The sequence below is a fragment of the Sesamum indicum genome, linkage group LG8 (assembly GCF_026168435.1).
Source record: "Sesamum indicum cultivar Baizhima isolate 11 linkage group LG8, ASM2616843v1, whole genome shotgun sequence".
Classification (NCBI taxonomy): Eukaryota; Viridiplantae; Streptophyta; class Magnoliopsida; order Lamiales; family Pedaliaceae; genus Sesamum; species Sesamum indicum.
This window is the reverse complement of record NC_142664.1, coordinates 28,802,318-28,825,746: the sequence shown is the minus strand read 5'-3', so window position 1 is coordinate 28,825,746 and position 23,429 is coordinate 28,802,318. Positions and strand designations below refer to the sequence as shown.

Below are 23,429 nucleotides of genomic sequence, written 5' to 3'. Positions count from 1 at the left end.
TGTGCCCTAGTTTTTTTAACATTTAGGCCATGTTTTGAAACTAGCACCTCCATCCAATTCAAATTTTAGGTGAATTGGTTTATCATTGGACTCATATTTATTTTATAAATAATTATTAATATTTAAAAAGAATCGCTGCTTTTTTTAATATTAATAGTTCAGTAGGATATAAAATATAATAAAATAAATTTTAAAAAAATCAAATACAAAAAATAATATTATACATTTTTAAGTTTAACATAAAATCAAATACACTAAAATTATCAGAAATAGCAAAATTCAACTGAGAAGAGAAATTAGGATAACATAAAATAGTTAAACTTATCGGAATTATCCCAATTTAACATAAGGAATGTACATTTTCATAAATAATATATTATCCTTTCAAAAATAATATAAAATTAAGATGCTTAACATAGTAATACATATTTTGGAAGAGAAATTAAAGATTTTATCATGTATTTACACTTGATTATTGATCTAATTAGTTCAATCAACCCAATATCGGATCACACAGTTCACTAATTGAACCACTAAGTCAAACGATTTTCACGAGAACAGCGGTTTTAATTTTCTGGTTACAATTGTCTCATTATGTGAATCAATCGACAGTTTAAACGGTTCGATCTTCGGAGCTAGTTGAGTTTTAAAACCTTGCATTTAGGTTTTGTTGGTAAAAAATGTTAACTTGATTTCATCTACACATTTTGGGGTAATTGGATATTACACCCCCCCATTTATACTCTATTGCCTTCCTTTTTTTAAAAAAACAAAAAAAAAAAACATTATATTCTATTTGCATTTGCACCCTCAAATTGTAATTTTGTCAATCTGAAATACAAAATTCTTAGGGATTTGTAGTTCGAACCAACTTCTAGTCAGATTTCCACCGAAAAATCCAAAAAAAAAAACAATAACAAAAAACCAGCGATGCCAATTTTGTATTTTGAACAATTATGTGGGTGAAAAAAATATAAAATTAGTACATAGTATTTCACTATAAAAAAAATACAAAATTGGTCCCACTGATTATCTTTTTCTCTTCGGATTTTCTGGTGAAAATCTCATCGAAAATTGGTTACGTTTTCAAATCGCCAAGATTTTGTATTCCAAATTTTTTGTAAATTGCAAGGGGCTTTTTTTAAGATTTATCTTAATTAGAAAGATCTCTTTATTATTTAAAAATTTATAAATAATTTCTTCAATGAGTTGCCATAAAAAGGTATTTGTTACGATATTTGTAATTTTAATGAGTTATTTATAATATTTATTAATTAAAGTACATTATTATTTTAATGATAAATAAAATGCCCATAAATAAGTGAATTAGGTGTAGTTGAGGGTGTCCGCTGCACTAATAATTCACTGTCCCTACTTTTGAATTGTGTCATAATTATTCGACTTTTTGGTGTAAGAATTCCCAACTCCTTTTTCAATAATTGATTAAGATAATATTATTGGGATAATTATAGTTCCCTTTCCTGAAATTTGGTATAATTACACGTAAATCCTATATAATTTGAAAAATAATATTTAACACCCTTGAAATTTGCTTCCGTTTAACAAATAAGACATTCTATTAGTCAAAATTCATCAAATTTGTTGATATTAACAAAAAAATATTTTTACCCTAATTAACTCGTTACTGACTTATTGCAAATTAAATAAATTTTTTTATGATCAAATTACCTTCATTCGTCTTCATGCATTAATGCATATAAGGAGGTATATCTTCACTATTATAAGAGTAATTTAGTTTGAAAGAAATAGTTTGGCTACAATAAAATAGTAATAAGTCAATCGGGGGTAAATATTAATTTTGATTCAATTTTTCTGTTAATATCAGCAAATTCAGTGAATTTTGACTAATAGGGGATTTATTTATTGGACGGAAGCAAACCTCAGAGGTGTTAGATATAATTTTTCAAATCACAAAAAATTTATATATAATTATACCAAATTTAGGAAGAACGGACTATAATTATCCCAATATTATTTATATTTCTTCACCCCCCTCCCCACCTTTTTCTGTAAATGAACATTGTCCTTACACACAACCCTCCTAATCATTAATGATTCTATTTGAATGAAAATATGTAGGCACGATTATTTAAACAATGTAAAAATAAAATAAAATTAAAAAATGGCGGGATTTTAAATTTTATATAGATATAGGCAACAGAACACGGTGCTGCAATTTTTTCTTAAAAGAAATTGAAGTTTCATGGCACCGCGATATGTAATCGCGGTATTTAAAATAGAAAAGAATACAAAGAATCGCGATTACTTAGCAGAAATATAAAAATAATGTGGGTCAAAAGCATAACTATAAAAGCTATGTTTGTTTTCATTTTTAATTTATTTTTGAGACAAGTCAAACATACTCAATGTTTGTCATCATTAAAAAATATCTTATTTAGGTGTTTTAAACTGTTTTAGCACAAATACATACATATATATATATAAATATATATAAAAAAGACATGATTTGACAATGAATAGTAATTTTTGTCTCCCAAAACACAATATTAAACATACAATACTTATTTTAAATTATCTCCAAAAACAAATCCAAACATACATACTATCTCTAATACACACTTATTTATCTTTGTTTTTCTCTCTCTATCTCCACAAAACACTCAGAAAACGAATTCAAACATTATGAGAAGTTTTATTCTGGACCATCTAAAAGAATTTTCATCTGGCATAAATTCCAACCATTTATGACAATAAGATTACCTTCCATCGGGAGGGCCTAAATGATAGCGATGTCCTGCAGTGTTACAGTTGTCTCATCAACCGAGAAATAAAAAATATGCGTTTGGGGACGCCATCTCTCGACTAATGCAGTAATAAGGTGTGTATCAATTTCAATATGACCATACTGTAAAATATTCAAAAACCCCATATACTGGAGCACCTGCAGAACATGAATGTGACGTGAAATTAGTTGAAAGATACAGAAAAAATATATATCACCGCGTCGTACGAATAATGTTGTATCCGGAGTTCCAAACACATCTCCAAATCGATAATTTAACTGCCCATAAAATACTCTTGTATCAAAAATTGTCTTTAATAGAAATATGTTTTAGAATCCAGATCACTTACCACTATTCTCGGTTCCAAAGTTGCAATTATCACTCACGATAGTATAGTCACGGGAAGACAAGGGCCCTTAGTGTAACAAACTGTTGCAATAGGACATTGCATGTGATCCAAAATTAAAATAAATTATTGGTTATCGTACGAGGTGGGAGTTGGGAAATAAAATATGAAATACACGCAAAAAATTAAAAAAATATATATATTGATTTGGATGATTGACGTTCCAATGAATTAGGAAATTTGATTTTTATACTATAATCAGACTGATCCATCAAGAAATAAGTCAAAAAATAGAAAAATGATTTTGATAACTTTAAGACTTATATATTATTTTTAAAAAAATCAATAATTTAAAATTAATGTCGTATTGTTATTGTTATTATTATTATGGGTAAATAAAATAGATGTTTAAAGGATCATTATCATTGTACTCTAGATCTGGATCATACATGGTTGTTCTAATGGGCTGTAGTATGGATTTGTATAAATGGTGTGAAGAGTATGGACTGGGTCTCTCCATCTTGACATATATTTTAGGGTAAAATGCAGACACCCAATTTATGGGGTCATTTGTATTTTACCTCTCAACTTTTTTTTTTTACCCAATTTTTTAATTTTGTTGAATTTTGTATTTTTTGAAAAAATAATAATGGAATATTCCGTTGGCGTATATACATGTGCCTAAGGGCGATTTAATTGTAAAGGTTAAATGCATACAACTCCCAACGAATGGAATCATTTGCACTTTGCCTCCAACCTTTTTACAAAATTAAAAAAATAGAAAAAATATGGAGAAAAAAGGAAATTTTTTTTAGAAAATTTGATGCTTGATCTGCAAATAAATCACTTCACATCATACGAACTGAAATACACTAATGAGTGTCGAAGTCACAAAAAATAATTCCTACTACACTTGTGAGAGCGGGAGTAGGGTCGATCCACAGAGATTGGCTTTAAGTTGATTTCTTTGAGAAAATAGAAAATAATGGGGGGAAGGTTGTGATAAATAGAAGTGATCAAAAACTAAATAATTAAAAATACCTGGTAGAGATATGAGAGAGAGATTTCCCGGTTAAGGCTAGGATTATGCTTGATTCTTGTGAGTTGATCATTGATGCAAGAATAACACATGTATGGACAAATAAACCAGTTATGATCGTTGGTACGACCTAACAACCTCACCTTTCCTTACCTTTTCGTTAACCAAGGTACGACCGTTGGCTAGATCTCTAATTAACAGACAACCTTGGGAACGTCCGCAAGATTTAATCTATTAACAGCATTAAGAATTAGAAAGGCCTGATTATAATCAACAAACTCCTACGAGGACAATTCATTTAAACTAGATCATGCATTCCCCATAACATAATTAAATACTGTGACATAACTAATCATGCTACGTTGCCACTAAGTATTGAACTAAATAAACAATTACACGAATTTATAAAGTTCAATTAGCTAAGCAAACCTTCTTGATAATGAACAACCGGCCGAATCATTCATAAATCAGACGTTTGTAATTAAAGCACAGAGAATAACATGAATATTTGTTTGACAAGTGTAGAACGCAGATTAGATCTCACAATATAATGAGAATCAAGCAATCACCATACCTTAACCAGAAAATAAAGAATTTAGCCGGACATATTAATGGAAGAACACACTAAAAAGTGGAATTCCATTAATTCCGGTAGTAAAATAAAATAAAAAAGAAGAGATGAACAGAGAATTCTATAGAGTTCTAGGATAAAAACTGAACGTCTTCTAATGAAGAGATCCCCCTATTTATAATAAAAGTTCCCTACGAATCTAGACGCAGTGGGGGGATAGATACGTGATAAACTCTAAAAAGGTAAATAAGTTACAAGAGATAAGCTTTAAAGAATCCTTTCTAAATCTAAACACTTGATTCCTTTATCTCTTTGGGAAATTGCTCGTGCTTATCCTTATCCCGAGTTGACTACTCCATTAAGCGTGGGCACGCTTTGTCAATTCTGCAGAAATATCCTTGTAATCTTCCTTTTTGCTGAATATGCAATAAAATCACATAATTAGGAATATTTTGGCTTAAAAAGGAAGATTAAATTGCTATAAAATCATTATAATTGCAGAGTTATCATACACACATGCTTGATTGTGGCGCAGACAAAAATACACTTTCTTTTCTTTATGTTTTTTATTTCATTTTTTCTCTTTTTATATAATAGCAGTGTATTTGATTTTGTTGAAGTTACACTCTTTCGTAATTTTTTCATTTGGGTTGTTGAAATTCAATCTCTTCATTTGGGTCGATGAGTTTTTCTTATTTTCTCTAGAATTTTTTTCAATCATTGTAATGTTTTGCTGATTTTATGTTTGAGTTGAAGTTTTTTATTTGTGGATTGAAATTTAAAGTTTTCTTGTTTGGTTTAGGGGTTTCACATACATGATATTGCAGAAAGATCATGGTTTTTCTATTTGATTTTATCTTGTAATGTGAAGTTATTTATCTGCAAATTATGTGCTAAATTTTTTCTCTATTTTTTTTATGTTTTATTTATTTTATTTTTATTAAAAGGTTGGAGAGCAAAATGCAAATGATTCAATATGTTGGGGGGGGGGGATGATATGCGACCAGGCCCAAATCTGCAAAAACAATACAACTACACATGCATATTGTACAATAATTTCATGCTGTGTGTAGGGAGTAACTTCGATCTGTGCTATGTGGGATATAATTGCATGAATTTACAATCGTGAACCCTTGAACGTTGTCGCACTTGGCCGAAAACTCAATTTGGCACCCATTGCTCTCACGCTCAAAAAATATGTGCCACATACAATATTAATGTTTGCATCAATTATTAAGGATTATTATGATCTGATAGCTTACAAAAAATCATATTTTGAGTCTTTTGAACCTTTGCAGTCGGAAGATTATTAAGATGTCTGGGAATTTGAGTTGGATCACGACACTACTATCGTATCTCTACACGTCCTGGTCGAAACCAAACATCATGTATTCAAAACGAGATGGATCGGCGCAAACGCGTGAAAGGCAACAAGCCCAACAAAAAGGAGATTCTTCAAGACGACAAATGTGTTAGTGTGGGATTGTCCATAATAATTGTATTTTTTTACATTTATATAAAAATTTGTATACTGTTACATTTGTATAGGTAATTGTATTTTTTTAATTAATACAATTTTAATATTATGATTTATTATAATTTATTATTTAAATTTATAATTGTATATTTTTTATTAATTATTATTACATATAAATTTAAAAAAAAATCGAGCTGTGGACGCTGTCTATCCACGACCTTGAGTCGTGGACGCCACTTTAATTTTTTTTTTAAAAAAATTGGTATAATATCCACAACTCGACACAAATATGTTATTTTATTTAAAAAATATTATTTTAATTTTTTTCTTTTTTTTTATAATAAATAAATAATTAAACCGAAAGAGTCACACTGATTTTGTAATATATGATAGAAAGAGAGGGCACTGTGGTCATTGGAGTTTGTTATATAATTGAGAGCAGAGCAACCCCTGAGTTGGTGTCTACTTTCAACTGCTATCCAAACTACTGTTCATCACCTCTTTCTTTCTTTCTTTCTTCCACTCATCTGTCAGGGAGTACCAGTGCTGCCATAAACTAGCTGCTCTTCATAGAAATTTCCCACTTTCTAGCGCCTGGATCAGTAAGTTCTTCAAACCTTCGCAGTCCTTTCTCAGCTTGTCTTAAGAATGCTATTCTCTCTCTTCCCTTCTCTCCCTCCCCCTCTCTATATATGTATATATTCTTGATTTGGTGTTTTTTGATGAATTGCTTATTTGGATGGGTCATTTGTCATGATTTTCTTGGTTAGTGAGGAAGTCAATAATCTTTTTCTGACGGGTTTCGTTTTCTATTGTTTACAACATCCCCTGAGGCCAAAAACAAAGTTAAACAACACGTCCCTCCGCAATTATTTTGATGCTCCAGTATTTGGAGATCTTCAGTCTCGTTTTAGTTTGTAATGGGCAGTGTTGGTTTGTCCTCGAGGCTTATTTTCTTGTTTAACAATTGAGTATAACTGTGTGCTTTTCTTTATGTGTTGAGTTTTTAGCAAGTGATGAAATTCTCTACTTTCATGATTTTCTGATAACTTAGTTTCTTGGTAGATGATTTTTCTCCCCCCTGATCTGGAGAAGATAAAGAAAGAATAAACTTTGGTGTTTAAATATTCATGGATGAGGAGAAAATGTTTCTTGAAACATGAATCGTGGAACTTGAGATTTCTACTGCCTTTTCCTGATCCCAAGCTTTTGCTTTGCTCAGGGCCTTACTTAGAGAGATTAGATTGTTCATTTCTGCAAAGAGTAATCAGTTCGATTTCCACTCTTCTTTTACTTCGAGTTTACATGCTTGTATTCATGTTTCAAGTGCTGCTAACTTGGCTTGTTGAGTCTCACAAATATGCTCTTTTTGCTATTTTTTCAGGTGCCTTGGGGATATAACTTGAGTCATACACTTACTATAGTTTCAACTGGATATAGGGGAGACCAATATGCGGTGGCTGAGCTTGTCAATTGATGTGTTTTGTTATGTTATCTCCTTGAATTTGTACTGCAGGGTTATTCTATAAGCTGCTGTTCTCTGGTTGTGACGTAGCCTTTGTTTATGCAGTTCTTTAAGTAGCTATCCATGGGATCCAACCACTTTCCTTCCTGTGTTTGTTTCTTCTATATTCTATAGAAATAGCCAGGAAATATCATCATCATTCTAAAGTACTCTAGTCCATCCAATCTGTAAATTTAGTTCATTGTCTTCTTGATCTTGGTCAGCATTCAATTTTACACAAGTTGCTTGTTAAACAAGAATTTCTAGACATTCTCGACTTTGTTTTCAGCTTAGTTTTATCTTTCCTTCAATAGGGCTCTCTGTTGCTTCCCACATTCTAGTTTCTATTTGAAGTCCACTAAAGAGCCAAAAGTAGTTATGGTGTGCCAAGCAGCAAGTCAGACGAGGTTTAGGGCACTTAAACATGAGAACGGAATTGCAGGAAGAACAACCATTATTGTTAGAGTTATAGCATGCTTTCAACCATTACAAAATTGCCAGGTTTGTTCATGATCATGCAGCGAATTTTTCATTTATTTGATATGCTTTTCTTTGATATTCTATCTGGTGATTGCTTCATTGACTAATTGCCTTTAAAATGCCAACTTCTATACTTAATAAGAATTGAAAAGACTGCTGATTTTGCTTTGTTCTTCTGCTTCAGGCTGAATATTTCCGCCAATTGCTGAAACCTGTTACGTAGATTGTGTTCCAAGTTCCTGCGCGTCACATCAAGCTAGAATTATATTTTTTATTTTCTTCTTTTTGTTCAACATAATTGAAAGTGATCTAACGCGGCACTACATACGAGCATCTTTCTGGTATTGTTTTCATTATCTTGCTAGTGCTTGCTCAAGTTTTTCTTAATTCGTTTTCTGAGTTTTGGAATGACTGCCCAAATCATGTCTTCCAGGTTGCTACTTCGGCTGGATGGTTACAGCCAAAGAGTCTCAAACGTGTCAGCAGTTCTCTGCTTGGAAATCACCTGACGTGGATCACATGGCATTTCTACAGCTAGAGCAAAACTATAACATGCCACACTTTCCTCCTTCCATGCATACTGTCAATGCCGAATTTCCAGGACAGCCTAATGCTGATTTACGTGATTTAAACATCCGCCAGCCAATTGTAGTTGGCCGGATTTTCAATTTCCAACCCCCGTACAATACATTGTATCCTACCAGGAGTCCGTGTCTCAAAGATTCCCCATGTCCCCTGCCAAACTGGCTTGGGGTTTCCAATAAGCCAATTGATGCTTCTGTTGCTCCTCAGAAAAAGTTTCTCATTTTCGATCAGTGTGGGGATCAAACAAGATTGTTCATTAGCCCTTCTTTTTCTCGCCAACATCAGATAGTTGCCTCCAAGACTCCTGCTAGTGGTAACGGGGTGTGTGAAAAAGTGGCATCTCAAGTAGATCCGCGATTCATGCTGAAGCCTGTGGTTGAAGAAAAATGGGATGAAAATAATTTGAATGATGGAGAAAGTGATATGCTTGAAGATTCTGAAGAAATCAATGCTCTGCTCTACTCTGATAGTGATGATGAGTATGATGGAGATAATGATGCTGATGACGAAAATGATGAAGTAACTAGCACGAGGCACCCTCCGTTTTGCACTGAAAAGGACTTCGATAAAGACACATTACTTGAGGAATTCACGGAAGAAGTGGCAAGTTCTGATGGGTCACCAAAAAGGCAAAGATTGCTTGATGGCAGGTACAAGAAATCATCATTAGCGAGTTTTGAGAGTCCCGTGAAAGGGGCTCGTTCATACAGTTACGAGGATGATGTGGAGTCAAGCTGTGCTGGTCCTAGAAGCTCCCACGATGATATTAACAGAGAAAAGAAGATTAAAACTCGTGAAGCATTGAAGATCCTTGAAAGTATTATTCCTGGATTAAACAGCAGTGATCCACTCTCCATAATCGAGAAATCTATCGTCTACTTGGAAACAATGAAAATGGAAGCAGAAACTCTAGGGCTCAGCTTCCCCAACCGTAAAAATCAGCAATCTTATGTCAACGGTTTGTTTGAATCAGAAGCAGAATCATTGGACCAACAGGTAGCAAGAAAAACCATTAAGTGTGAGTTTGAATAATTATGGATGGATTGGAAAGTAATAAAGGTGATCTTCCTCTTTGCTCAATCTTTAACCCACTTTTCATTCTAATAGTGCACCGTGGGCCAACGGGCGACGAGCTTAATCAGATGAAAGTTTTCGCTTTACTCTCAATCTCTCATTACACTCAGGTGGTGAAGAAAATTGGGGCCTATAATTGTTGACTTGAAATGATTATTTTGACACTTTTGGATTAAAGTAAGCATTGCATTGCTGTAAATGAGGAGCCCTTTTCCCTCATTGTTGAGAAAATTCCATGGATTGGGAGCATGCGCGTTTGGTGATGAGGGTCCACCCTCCATTCTTGATTTATATGCTTTTTGTTTGCTACCAGTTGTCTGAGCTTTTTGTTGTAAGATTTGTGTGTTTGGGAATCAGGAGATGAATGTTTGTGTTCTTCTTGTTATATGTTAAGGTCGTGTGCTTGTAATGATACTGTTGCTGTTACAGGGTCTTGAGTGTTTTTGTCTTAGTTTTAATTACTTCAGTTTAATTCAATTTTTTTGTATTTTGTTGTTTTGGGCCAATCCATATTGACGAGAACTAAAAAAAATATTGGAAAAATTAATTTGTAATAGTATGTATGCACAATTATTAGCCACGGAATGAAAAGGACTGCCACAAGTATCATGTTCATGCTTAAGGAAAATATTCCTTGAATCAAACTGAAGGCCATGATTAAGACAAGTAAATTGATTAATCCCACTAATTATTTATTTCACAATGATTAGTCTTTCTCTTTTTCTCTTTTATATACTAATTTATTGCATCATGTGTGTCTTAAGTGATAAATTATTGTATGTGGTAGAAAGGGTTGGGAACTGAAGCTTTCTCTTTGTCTCTCTTAAAACTAAAACTTGTAAAAGGAATTTAAACAAGTTGTATTCAATTATAAAATAATTATTTTTGATAATCCACACATTTCAAATTTGAATTCCACATATAACAATAATTCACCATATTTTAAGATAAAAAATTTCATTACAATCAAAAGTGGCAATGTTGCAATAAGTAGAGCCCAGCCATATAGTTGGGTGGACACCCAACACGATAACTGCATTGTATTTACTATATGATTAATGTATAATTTAAGAAAATTTACATACGGGTGCAATAAATTTTTTATAATACGATTTGTTTTATATACCAAACCTGATTCGAATACAATTTTTCTATTGGTCTGTTCATATAGTAATACAGATGAATCATAGTACGATGTAATCCTATGTTCTGAAATAACATGATAACTTCTGATGTTAAATGCAAAACATTTAGTGCTTAATGGGAACTAACCGGAGCCTCCATCTCCAAACAGAAAACACATGCAAGAACCAGATCAACAAATTACAGACAAATTGAAACATGATGTTACTTCCTGAAACAATACCTGTTGTGAATAAGAAACTTCAACGAATATTGCAAGAGGTAAAGGAAAACAAAACAAGAAAACCTTAAAAAACACATTGGAACTACATGAAGGAAACACGGTTTATCGGTAGATCTCTTCGTTTGACAGCTGCTGATGATTCAGGAAATTGAATTCCTCCATCTTCTAGGAGTTTTCCTACTCAAATCCCCATTTTGCACCTGTGGTCCAATGTCGTTGTTTTCTGCCGCTTTGGTGAGCTTGGTCAGCTTTTTCCACCCTGTAGTCCAAGCTGATGTTTGCTTTGGCTTTGTCACCTTATCAAACTGTCTCTGCAGCGTTTCCATGTCGTTTTGAAGTGCTAAGTACTTGGTCTTCATGGTTTCCAGCTCAAACTTGAGAGTGTTGATATCCTTTTTTGCGGATGCCCAGCCCTCTTGGAACGACTGAGGAGTTCCTTCGAGTAGTGTTTTGCGGTTAGTTATTAAGGGCTGGTAATGGGATTCACCGGGCTCTTTCAAAAGGCCGTTGGCTAATGCATTGCTTATTTTCACCTGTTCGGAGAAGAGGACTTGCACAACTACTCTGAGAGGGAGCCGTTCATTTTGGGCAGCGTGCATGCATGCGTCGATTGAAAGTTTCTGGCAGTCCATCACACGGCAGAGCCTCTTCCTTTCATGTTCTGTAAGCGTTGGATGTGCCTGCAAAAGTTGTGTTGTTGAGCGGAAAACAGGAACTAAATATGATTTCTTGAATACTTGAAACAGATTTTCTTGCAATTTCCTTACATCAATGACAGAGTAAACTGAAAGTCTAGATAATGAAGAGCAGAATCATGCACGAGTTTGATTCTTATACATAGATTAGGACAATATATGTATGTAGTATGATATTCCTGTCTTGTCCTGATTTTCTAGTAAAAAACAACCAAAGTTATAAGAAGTATTACCTTAAGATAGGAATCAATGGCCCTGTATAATCCATCATCGCAAGTCCTAGCTGATTCTGGTAAAGCCTCTGCCAGGACTTGAAATTTTGTCAAGGACAAATTTCTGTCTCTCGACACCTCTGTAAGATAACTATCGACAAGCCTAGCCACTCTCATCTTAGCATTAGGGTTGGTCCCCCGTTGAGCTCCATCATACATTTTTGTGTCAGAAAACGACTGTCGGCTTGGGCTGGAATTTTCCGACTGCTCTTGAACCAGGAAATGCTCCAAAAGCCTCTGAACAAGATCAACATCATACAATGTCTCGTGCTTGTTGTAAGAAGGTATGAGGAGATCTGCCAAAGTAGCCTGTTCAAACTGCATCCCTACACGTTTTTCCAGCTCTGTAACCAAAGCCGGAGCAACCTTCAACATGTTAGCCATTCTCAGCAGTCTGAGAAGGAAGCTACAAGAAACGGTATCTTTCTGAGGCGGGATTATACTTATAAGGCTTTCGATGATCATTCTCTGATCTTTAGCCTGAACTGCTGGCAAATCCTCTTTACTCCCAACCACAATCATGTGGAGTCCCCCTTTCCAGCTACTGCTGCTACCATTGCTGTTGCTGCTATTACTTCCCTCATCAGCAGCCCCCCCTGATACCGATCCTGATCCCTCTTTCACCAATCCTGGGAGCCATTTCCCTGCATAATGCATGATTGCAGCTCCAACCAACTCGTACCTCATGCCTTTAACCTTAATTGCGGTAATAACTCTTACAAAATGATCAATCCTCAGAATAGAAACATCCTCAAACCACCAATCAGGGGGGACAGGTGTGTTTCTGCTCGGGCTGGATTCTTTCATCTCGTTCCATTTGGGGCTGGAAACTGATCTCGGGTGCTTCCCTGTGTACTGCCATTTTATCCCTTTAGGATTGGCACAAGCTTTCCAGGCAATCGACTCGCTACATCTTCTAACAATTTGGAGGTTTTCAGCCCAAGGGGAGAGCTTCTCACAACTTTTCAACACTATTATGGAATCTCTCCAGGAGGATAAAACCACATAGCTGAGAAAAGCCTCAGTTTTGAATATAAGATTGCCTTCTTCTAAATCCTCTGTCATTTCCAGGTATTCGGCCGCACATCTCAGGCTGGAGATATTTGTTGCTGTTAAATCAACAGCAATTCCATAGCAGAATTTGGCTGCCAGTTCAAAAGCCTCAGGCCCGCCTGGAAGATCATCTAGAGCTATCTTATTTAACTCTGTGTCACGCAATTCGTATACTGCTCTATTCATCTTCCCGCTTCGAGAAAGAAGAGGATACTACAGATGAAAACAACATCATTCAGTTTTGGAATTACAAACCAAATACAAATTGTTTTCTCCAACGATGTTTTGCAACAAAGACTTATGAAATTGCTATGGTTTTAAACTATATAACTACCTTGTGCAAATGGAAACTGACATCTCCAATCTGGACCAAAAGATCACTCGGAATATCAGTTGCAACATGCCTATTTGCAGAAGACAAACATCACATTTTCACTCATTGAAATTTTAACAACATTAATAGTAATAATATGAACAATTCGACCAAGAAAAGGTTTGACACATACCAAGACTGGCCTCTTTGCTCAAACCCGTCAGGTTTGACTCCAGGTTTGCTCGTGGACAGGACTCCATTCCCGTAATCTCGTCCTCCAACAGATTCTGTTTCTGAATCCCACATTTTCAGACCAAGAATTATTCAAGAAAGTGGGAAATATCACAGAAGAAGTGTACAGAAACTGATTAGAATGAGCAGCGGAAAACTACTGGAGAAGAAGAGATATGATGATGAGTAAAAAGGGAGAATCCCACATGGGAATGCTTGGAATTATCTCTAATTGTCGGCTTTCTCACGGATTTCTAGGCCTCCCACAGGCTGTGAAGTAATGGGCAGAACACCACTGTTTTTGGATTTTTTCTTCACTAACAATAATGTTTCTCTTTAAACATGAGAATCAGATAGTACTACTAGGAAGAATGGAGCCTCATATCCTTCCACCTGTTCAAACTCTCTCTCTCTCTCTCTCTATATATATATATATATATATGTATTTATACTGTATATAGACTTATCACTATCTTAGGACATTCTGGTGATGAGAGGAGAAGATGAAAAGTGAAAGAAACAGGTGGAGATGATATTTAGCAATAATTTTGATATTTATGGCTGTGATTGGAGGAGAGGACCACTTGTTTCTGATTGCTCAATGTCTTTTGGGTAGTATATGATATAACTAAGCTCCATTGTGTTGGTAAAGGTGGAACAGAATCCAGCACTAACATTGCAAATAAAGTCTATTTGTCTGAAATTATTGCAATTATGGAGTTCATTACACACTATTAGAAGATTCTTGTAAGAACCAAGTATGAAAACACCAAGTACCTCATATTATGTTTTGTCACTATCACGACTCAAACATGAGATAATTCAATAATTTGGCAATATTATTAAACCCGATTCTTGAATGAATTTTCCCTTCATACAGTAATTGCCTGTTGACAGTATTTTCTTGGTAAATAGAAGGGGACATGATTTCTTGATATCAACAGGGTAATAATGTTCCCATAAGGACAGCAAGTGTTCTGAAAGAGGTATATATGTATATGTATATATATATATTATAGCTGTCTGGATTATGAGAATTCAATCGCCCGGAAATATTTCTTTCGCTAAAATTCGTTCGAGTCTATCCATTTTAATCGCGTAGTTCTACCAGCACATTGAAAAATATGCTCAATTTCTAATGAAGAATGTATACCTCCCTTTACTGACCCCATCTATGGCTTCTAATTTGACAGGCCAAAGTTCAAGAGGTCAGGCAAAATTTGGTATATGTGGAAGCATTATGCATTCGGTTCCTCCAGGTTTTATGAGATTATCCGTTTTGTCTGATTTTATGTGTAGATAACATAGGAAGCTTCTACACTTGAGAGACATATGTAGGTCCTTTCTGGGATCCTAACTAGCATATATAGTGTCATCAATAGGGTTTAATTTTCCTTGAAGTCATTTACCAGAAGTAGAGAGCCCATATCTTTTTCAAGCTATTTGAACCCTATATTTGGATTTGAATAGAAAAAAATCAAAATTTGGAGTCCTACCCCACAATGATAGAGATAAGATGGGACCGAGAGGGAAGCAGAAGCAGTGGTAGCTCCACTGCCACCAACACTTTATTCCTAGATCTCTTCATTCTCCTTTTATGTCTTTTTACTCCTCCTTCAACATTATGCATTCCGACACATATGTCCAAAAATATCCAAATAAAAAGAAGCAAACCAACATTAGCTAGTAAATTGTTATCTCATGAAATTAGAACAAATAATTAGGAATCCTTCTAATTTCAAGCCTGTTCATGAACTCTTCTTGAAACAACTATATATATGTTCACGATGAACTCTTCTTGAAATTAATAAACTATAATTCTTAAACATAAATATACCCAAATGCTCCACTTATTACATAAAATCTGAAAAAAACCATAATACAAACAGCCCACTAACAACCACAAGAACCTGAAACAGGGATTCTACTCTTGCGTGAGATATCTTGTGCCTTTCTCAACTTCACATCACTCAGCACACTTCTTGCCCATTCAGAAAAATAGCTCTCATTATATCCAATTCTTGATTTTTTATAAATGGACATACAGCGGCGGTCATCATCCGGGAAGGGGCAGCGGTCGCCGCCAGGGTCCCGCCAGGCGCCGCGATGGTTCATCCCCGACCAGCTGGCGATCCAGTGATAGACGTATTGGCCGATTCCGGCGAGCTTGAGCCATCCCTTTGGGAAGAATTCCATGACACTGCTATTTCTGTCCATTAGGAACATGTTGGTCAATTGGGCCCCGTGTGGAGACACCAATATGTCTGTTGAGCTCATCAATTTCACCTGTACATTAGTTCATTAGCAGTGATTAGGAATATTAGTAACTGAATTATAGTTATAAATTTTCAAAATTAAAACACAAGAACAGATATATTAATATTAAAATCAATCTCCATGTTCCAACCACCTGTTGGCAAAAGGTAAGGTTATTTGCATAGGCCACCGTCAGCCGACAGCCATCCACATTCCGGCAGGCCTTTTTGAAGATTCCGATGACCGCGGATTCATTCTTGAACGACCTCGGCCCCCTCCTCATGAACAAGGTCATCCCAATCATCGGAAAGCCCTTTTCATCAACCTCAGGAAACCTACCTTCTGAGCTGACATTGCAGAAAACCCTGGCCTTGCACCTCAGCAAATCATACACTTGCAATCTTTTCTCTCTTGACATTCCACCTTCATTATGCCTCATTACCACAGCCTTCTCAAAACAAGCCGGATCAGTCATGTATCCACCTCCAATTCCATTGAATTTTTCAATGTTTGAGGGCTCTCCAAACGTGGCCTCCATTAGTGGATTCAGCCAAGGTCCCATTGTGGTTCTCAGTTCACCCCAATGGTACAACACCCATCTCGTTGGCGGAGCTGAACATTTGTTCTTGATGTGCCATGCGATGAAAGGGACGGCAGACGATAACCCGTGCCAAATGTTATCGTAGTTGTAGTGGTTATACGAGACAAACGTGAGGCCTTTGAGTAGGGTGGCGTTCGGGGGTAAGATTTGAGGCCATGCAAGTGCATATAAGTTCCATGAACCATCATGAGTATCTCGGCCTTTCAGGCACAAAACCCTACCTTTTGATGCTTTTGAGGGGAATTCTTGGTATTGGACTTCACCCTTCTCATGTGTGTCAGGCATGGAGCTCATGAACCATGTGTGTCCTTGAAGGGGTCTGCTGGAGTAACGGAGGTCCTTTAGAGGAAGAAAAGTGACTGCCTCTTGGAGCTTAGAGGCCATGGATTTGAGCTCTTGGCTGCAATTAATCGTGCAGTCTATGGAGACTGTTGAGAATCTGCCCGTGCTGATGAAATCCCAAGAAGATGATGGCGGAGTTTGAAGGGCTTGGATGTGGAAGAGGACGAAAAGTATGGCGAAGATGGGAAGTAGGTAGATAAAGAGTTTTGGTGAATGAAGAGAGATGAAAGATGGGGCTTTGCGTGGATGCTTGTAACATGGTATAGCTCCTGATTCTGAACATGGCTTGGCCATGAATGCCAGTTGAATTTGATGATGATGATAACACTACTTCTTGATTATTGAGTTTGTGGGTTGGAGTACTATACGATCAGTTGAATATATGGTTTGAGGTATTGGGACAGAGCTGTGAGTTATTGTGTGGGGGGTTGGGTTCTGAATGACTGCCAGCTTTGAGGTGGTGAAATTGTTACATATATATGTTGTACCAAACATTCAAATTTCAAACTCCTGCTGTGCTTAAACTGTTTAAAATTGCCCATCCAGAAGAACATTCGTTTAAGGTAATATTTATACTGTTTTCCTCTTTTTACGAAATAATTTAATTTCTTGTGTATGAAAGAATTAAAGATTTTACATTCACATAGTTCTATATACGAGTCAATTTAGTTCATAAAATAATCACTTATAATTATTACATTCCCCACGCCCACCCCCAAGACACATGGACCCCGACCAGTATTTCAGCAAGTTAAAGAAAAAGGATCGTACATGTACATGAAAGAGAAAGGGGTTTCTACTTTCTACCCATTTACATTCAATAGAATCTAAAACAAGGAAACACACATCACCTTGCAGTTGCAGCACCATTGACATCTTTCTATTGACATAAGATAATCATTTATGATCAATGTACAAACACTACGTTGGGGAAGAGAAAAAGAAGAAGAGAGTAACCCCACCAACACTGAAATTCAACGTTCAACCACTCCTATATATTGATATGTAGCAGCCTCTCCAGTCACACTTAGCTTATGCATTCTCATGAGGTTGCTAGAGCAAAAGGACATACATCGATCACTCAACAGCAGATATCAACAGAACATGATTTATATACATGAACTTCATACATCAGCTTCATTATATTAGTTATTACAAGCTAAAACGACAGTAAACAAAAAATATACAACACAAACACAGCACATACTTGAGGGTTACCATGCAAACTTGTTATTGATAGTGTTAAAATGGTTAGTACTTAGTCATGACCATGATGACTTCAACCATCACTATTTTTTCAGGCAGCTTTGATGTACGACTATTAAGTTATCACTCATCCAAGCTATATTTGTAAACTTGTTGACACACTTCAGCAAGCTATACCCGGGGAGAGAGGAAGTCAAAATGCTGTACATAGGTTGCTAGTTTTCAAGTTAGAGGAGCACTCCTGTTGCGAGGGGCTGCATATTCTGCTCCTTTTTGGTTCAGATATTCGAACACGCGAAATTGCCACAGCCAGTACATCAACCAAACCACAATCTTCTCCATCAACTGCTTCGGTGGAACTACTTGATGCTAAACTTGGACTGGAGTCATCATTGAGAATGTTACAGGATACCAACCTTTTTCTCTCTGACTCTGTTCCATGAATAGAAGCCAGCTGCCTCGAAGTCGGTTTCAGATTGTTCTTGTTTGGTTTGAGAGCACGGGTTTTCAACATAGGTTCAGTGTAGAAAGAAATCCAAGGATGTTCTGTTGAAAAGAAAGGTTATCAGCGTATCATCAAGAATAGAATCATTGCCACATAGTGAGTTTAATGTCGTCATAAATAAGTTTCAAAGGATGAACAAGCATCACAGTTCGATCATGTTAACCGCATCTGCTCCATTTACTTCTCCGCAAGCTTATGTCCACAGACCTACTGTAATCTGAAGTTCAGAAAATTTTCATACAATACGATGTTCCAAGTTCCAACTCACTCAGAATTTAGTTCTTACTTTCAGGCAGCCACTTATATTTAATCCAAAAAATGCACAGAACATCAGCTAACTACTCGAATATAAGATTCACAGAATCTGCACAATAGCTCAAAGTGAGGCCCTCAAATACTGCACTCTATTCCGATCTATAGGCGTTCCTATTTAACTGAGTTTAGCTGTCAGATGTTCAGTTGTATTGCCATTCAACTTTTATGCATGTTTGTGCTCAAGCATGCTTACAAGCAATTAAAATAACACCCCAACAAATGACCCAGAACTTTGGAACTTTTACCTCTTGACCAGAGTTTAAAGCTTATACTTCGAGGGGAAAAAAAAAACAAGAGTTAAAATTTTGAAGAAAATGAAAATTCTAATATAGATGAGGTAGTATACTTTATATACTTTTGATGAGAACAATAATTTAAATTAATACATAAATGGAAGGAGAGAAATAGATGATCTATGTTCTCTGAAATTGTGCCCAATGTCTTCACTGGAACTTGTCTGGTGCACCAATACAAGCAAGAGATATTGGAAAACTACACATAAGGCGACCCCATAAACAAGATTAAGGATTTTCTCTAAACTAATAAACATAATCCAACTTAAGCATGCATGCCAAGAGAAACCATGGAAACTATTCATGTGACTAAGATTTGAAGCACTTAGCAGGGCCAAAATGACTTTTTTTTCCCCACAGGTGAAATTTTTTAGCTGCATGTATTGCTTATTGTAACACATAGGTATGATGTTTCTACGGATTGCAGTTTCCAAATAAATAACATCATAAAAAATACTGATAACAGAAGCAAACCCAAGTTATATCTCTTTAAAGTAACTTTTGGAGTTGACAGCACCAGCTATGTAGATTTTGTTATGCATCAGCAAAACAAAACTAAATGAAAGAAGGGTTAAAAAGAGATTTACTTACTTAAAACCTCGTTGGCAGTAAACCTTGTGGCTATATTTCTTGTTAACATTCCAGAGAGCAGATCACGAGCAGGTTGTGATACAGACTCCCACACACCACCAGTAAAATCAAGTTTTTCTTTCTTGATCGCCTCAAACACGGTTTCCAAAGAATCACCTTGAAATGGAAGAACACCAACCAAAAGTGCATGAAGAAGGACACCTGCGCTCCAGATATCCACTTTCTCTGAGTAATTACCCACCAAAACTTCAGGAGCAACATAAGCAGGACTTCCAACAACACCAGTCAAGCGCTGACCTGCAATGAAAAGATACCCAGGTATAAGTCTAGGGACACCTCAGAAGATGTTGATTGCTTCACACAGTATTGCAGAAGTACATTTCTTGAACATTTGTTTTGAAAAGCAATAACTCCATAACATTTCATGGAAAGAATTGAAATAGTATGATGTACGTAAAGCAAGTGATAAGTGCAACTTCAAAGTAGCATCTTAATCATACTCTGAAGACAGGCAAAAGTTTCCCTAATCGCCTTAGAAAACTAAGAAATATTTTCCTTATCTTTAAGTAGTTTCAATAATTTGTCTTCATATGTTTAAAATTAGTCATATCCTTCCACTTCTTTGTCGGTAAAGCATATCTAGGTTAAGTATTATTTCTAAAGCATCTCTTTCTGGTCTTAATATTGTAATACTAATGTCTGCATATATGCACTCCTGAGAATGAACATCCACAACCTCCCTGTTGTGGGAAGGCTAAACTGACTCCTGAAAAAGAAGCAACTTGATTGAAATTCAGCAGATTTAAAGACTTAAAAAAGGAAAGAAAGATTTTTTTGTAGGTAGATACAGGATTTCCTGACTGATTAGGAGATGGGGAATGGTATTTTCTATGTAATAAAGTACTAAGCCCGGAAACTAAAACTGGAAAGGGAGAAGACAGAAGGACAAGCTTACTGTAGGAAAATGAGATTATACAGTAGTGATGACCATCATCGGAGTAGGAAAATGATAATAAAACAAGGACAACTTAAATCTGTAACCAGTAAAAAATGGTTGAAAGTGCCATTAAGCAGATATGGATTGTTAACATACATCAACTACATAGGGTCAGATAAAAAATGGGAAACCAATTAGGAAATTAGAAAAATCATGCCCAGATAGTCTAACCAGCACTTGCAATTTTGACTCAGAAACAGAATGCATAAGAGGAGAACAAACTCTTCTAGCATGTACCATGTTGAAGAACTGCTCAGAATGACTGCAATATGTTTCTCTCCGACCACTGCCTTAAAGACCTATTCCACTTAAGTCAATGGGCAATTTCTCAGTTAGTGACATGTTAGTGATGTCAGTAAAAAAGTACAAAAACCAAATCTCAAAATAAGAGCAAAACTCTACAATTTAATTTAGCAGGAGCATGTCCACAAACCAAAAGTTCAATTCAAAACCTGCTGGATAAAGTTGCAAAAAGCAGAATCACACAAAATGGACTTTAAATTCGTAATTGCATAGTCAACTAAAATACCAATTAAAGAAATAAGTATTTGAAATTGCCGATAAAAAATTGTTTTTCCATTTTTCCCAAATATCCTGACGGTGAATTCAAATCAATATTTTGAAAAAGTGTCCCTGTGAACAATATGAAGAATGGACAACTTAAGAGGTGGGTATTAGAATATCAGAAAGCTTTAGCAAAGTAGATATGTTGTATTACCATCTAAAATTCTCACAGCCAATCCAAAATCTGCAAGCTTCATTTGTCCAGAGGAAGTGAGGAGGATATTCTCAGGCTTTATGTCCCTGTGAACTACACCCATCTCATGGCAGTACCGAATAGCGAGCATCAATTCCTTAATTATGTTAGCAGCCTTCTGTTCAGAATACAGCCCTTCTCTAGCCATCTGATCAAGCAAACGCCCCCCAGAACAAAGTTCCATGACTAAATAGAAAGATTCAGTATCCTCATAAACTGCCTTCAGAGTCACAACACCTGGGTGCCCGGAAAGGTGCTGCATTATCTCAACTTCCCGGTGCACAATCTCCTCCCCCTTTCTCAAAGTCTTGCATGCAAAATCCTCTCCAGTCGCCTTGCTCCGACACAATAACACTGAACCAAACTTTCCCTTCCCAATAGTTTTAGCCAACTCATACTCCTGGTCAATCTTCTTCTTCCTACCCAACCGAGTTGCAGCATCAATACAACCAATTTTCCTTTTAAGACCTCTACCTGGTAATTCCAGGCTCGCAGCCCCACATGCTGGGGCTGTAACTACTCCGTTAACGACACTCCTACCTAGATCAACAATTTTAGAAACTACTACTTCCTTGCACTTCTTTTTCCTTCTTGAATAATCTTCAAGTGATAAATGTGACCACAGGATCGCCAATTCAGTCTGTTCATCAAAATCCTTTTGGCACTCTGATGAGATCTCAAATCCCTTCCTCTTCTTCCCCAGACACTCCATAGGGCAATCGAAGCTACTACCTATCCCTAGCTTTAGAGATCATAGAGAACCCAAATTAAACTAAATTTACCTCTTTTTTTTTTTTTTTTTTCTGAACACTCCTAAAAAATACCCATATCAAACACTAAATTAGCCCCAAGAAAATTCCTCTTTACCAACCATTTTACCTAATAACAATCAATCAACATAAAATCTACCGTTGAAGTTATAGTCACAACAACTGTAGAAAAACTGCAACTTTTGGTAAATCCCTGCAATTTAGGCAATGGAATACTCATATCAAAACCGATTCACTAGACCCATCATCCGAAAGATTCAGAAAGAAAGTAACATCATAACAATTCTCTTCCAGATGGAAACGCTAAGAAGTCCCAAGATTTCGTACCTTGGCATGTACAGGGTTTCTTATACTTTTTCCTGCGACCCATTTGAGGAGACGGGCCCCAATAAATTTTTTCCCTTCGTCCCAAAAATCAATGTTCAATAAATTCACGATAATCAATTAATACAAGAAACCCTAGAAAAACCTGACCCGAACCCCCAAAATCTCTCCTGAAGAAAATCTTGAAACCATACGAAGAGAAGATCCACAAATCAACACGGAAGAACAATGACCCAGTGGTGCAAATATATAGAGAATTTCATGCATTAATTTAGGAAATCTTGAGAGAGAGAGAGAGAGAATTGAAAACAAGAGACTCCCCTCTGGAAGGAAAAGGTTAAAGTGGTCTAAATTCTTTCCCCTGACAGGTCACACTGTACTACAGTACAGAGGGACGCACGTGAGCCCTAATAAGATCGACGGCCGAAGACAAGCCTTGACAATACCCGGTTAGATCTGATCCATCAGACGGCTCGTTTTGGTTCACCATCAAATGCACTTTTATTTATTTATTTATCCTTTTTCTTCAATCTTTGGGTAAATATCTAATGGTAGTATTTATGGATTTATGATAAATTACATTACCACCACCTTATTTTCTAATGTATGCAAAAGAGTTGGTGTTAAATATATATATAAATTTCTTATAATTTTTAATTTGAGCAATCAAGAATACAAGTTAAGGAATATTTAAATAAAAA

General features: G+C 35.8%; 4 protein-coding genes across 9 annotated transcripts; 1 reads left to right on the top strand and 3 right to left on the bottom strand.

The window, feature by feature from the left end:
* Positions 1-6,641: 6,641 nt before the first annotated feature.
* Positions 6,642-10,318, top strand: LOC105169270 (transcription factor bHLH143). 4 transcript variants are annotated; one of them, XM_020696133.2, is made up of 5 exons: positions 6,652-6,800; positions 7,421-7,461; positions 7,583-8,203; positions 8,367-8,523; positions 8,616-10,318. In XM_020696133.2, exon 5 carries the CDS (start codon positions 8,633-8,635, stop codon positions 9,797-9,799), a length of 1,167 nt encoding a protein of 388 aa, XP_020551792.1. In that variant the 5' UTR covers positions 6,652-6,800; positions 7,421-7,461; positions 7,583-8,203; positions 8,367-8,523; positions 8,616-8,632; the 3' UTR covers positions 9,800-10,318. The 4 variants fall into 4 exon arrangements, with proteins under 4 accessions (XP_020551791.1, XP_020551792.1, XP_088740418.1 ...); XM_088884292.1 differs by having other exon boundaries at positions 7,421-7,468; XM_020696132.2 differs by lacking the exon at positions 7,421-7,461 and having other exon boundaries at positions 6,642-6,800.
* Positions 10,319-11,090: 772 nt separating this feature from the next.
* Positions 11,091-14,308, bottom strand: LOC105169269 (root phototropism protein 3). Of its 2 annotated transcripts, XM_088883057.1 has the most exons (5): positions 13,978-14,306; positions 13,734-13,833; positions 13,562-13,631; positions 12,136-13,440; positions 11,091-11,887 (listed from the first exon to the last, which is right to left on the bottom strand). In XM_088883057.1, the coding sequence occupies exons 4-5, from the start codon at positions 13,411-13,413 to the stop codon at positions 11,348-11,350; spliced, it is 1,818 nt and encodes a 605-aa protein (XP_088739183.1). In that variant the 5' UTR covers positions 13,414-13,440; positions 13,562-13,631; positions 13,734-13,833; positions 13,978-14,306; the 3' UTR covers positions 11,091-11,347. The 2 variants fall into 2 exon arrangements, with proteins under 2 accessions (XP_088739183.1, XP_011087936.1); XM_011089634.3 differs by having other exon boundaries at positions 13,734-14,308.
* Positions 14,309-15,508: 1,200 nt separating this feature from the next.
* On the bottom strand, positions 15,509-17,670 carry LOC105169268 (uncharacterized). The gene is made up of 2 exons (XM_011089633.3): positions 16,182-17,670; positions 15,509-16,057 (listed from the first exon to the last, which is right to left on the bottom strand). Exons 1-2 carry the CDS (start codon positions 17,262-17,264, stop codon positions 15,665-15,667), a joined length of 1,476 nt encoding a protein of 491 aa, XP_011087935.1. The 5' UTR covers positions 17,265-17,670; the 3' UTR covers positions 15,509-15,664.
* A 394-nt stretch (positions 17,671-18,064) lies between these two features.
* Positions 18,065-23,071, bottom strand: LOC105169267 (serine/threonine-protein kinase PEPKR2). Of its 2 annotated transcripts, XM_011089632.3 has the most exons (4): positions 22,732-23,071; positions 21,596-22,597; positions 19,881-20,177; positions 18,065-18,722 (listed from the first exon to the last, which is right to left on the bottom strand). In XM_011089632.3, the coding sequence occupies exons 2-4, from the start codon at positions 22,344-22,346 to the stop codon at positions 18,370-18,372; spliced, it is 1,401 nt and encodes a 466-aa protein (XP_011087934.1). In that variant the 5' UTR covers positions 22,347-22,597; positions 22,732-23,071; the 3' UTR covers positions 18,065-18,369. The 2 variants fall into 2 exon arrangements, with proteins under 2 accessions (XP_011087934.1, XP_020551761.1); XM_020696102.2 differs by having other exon boundaries at positions 21,596-23,071.
* Between the last annotated feature and the right edge of the window lie 358 nt (positions 23,072-23,429).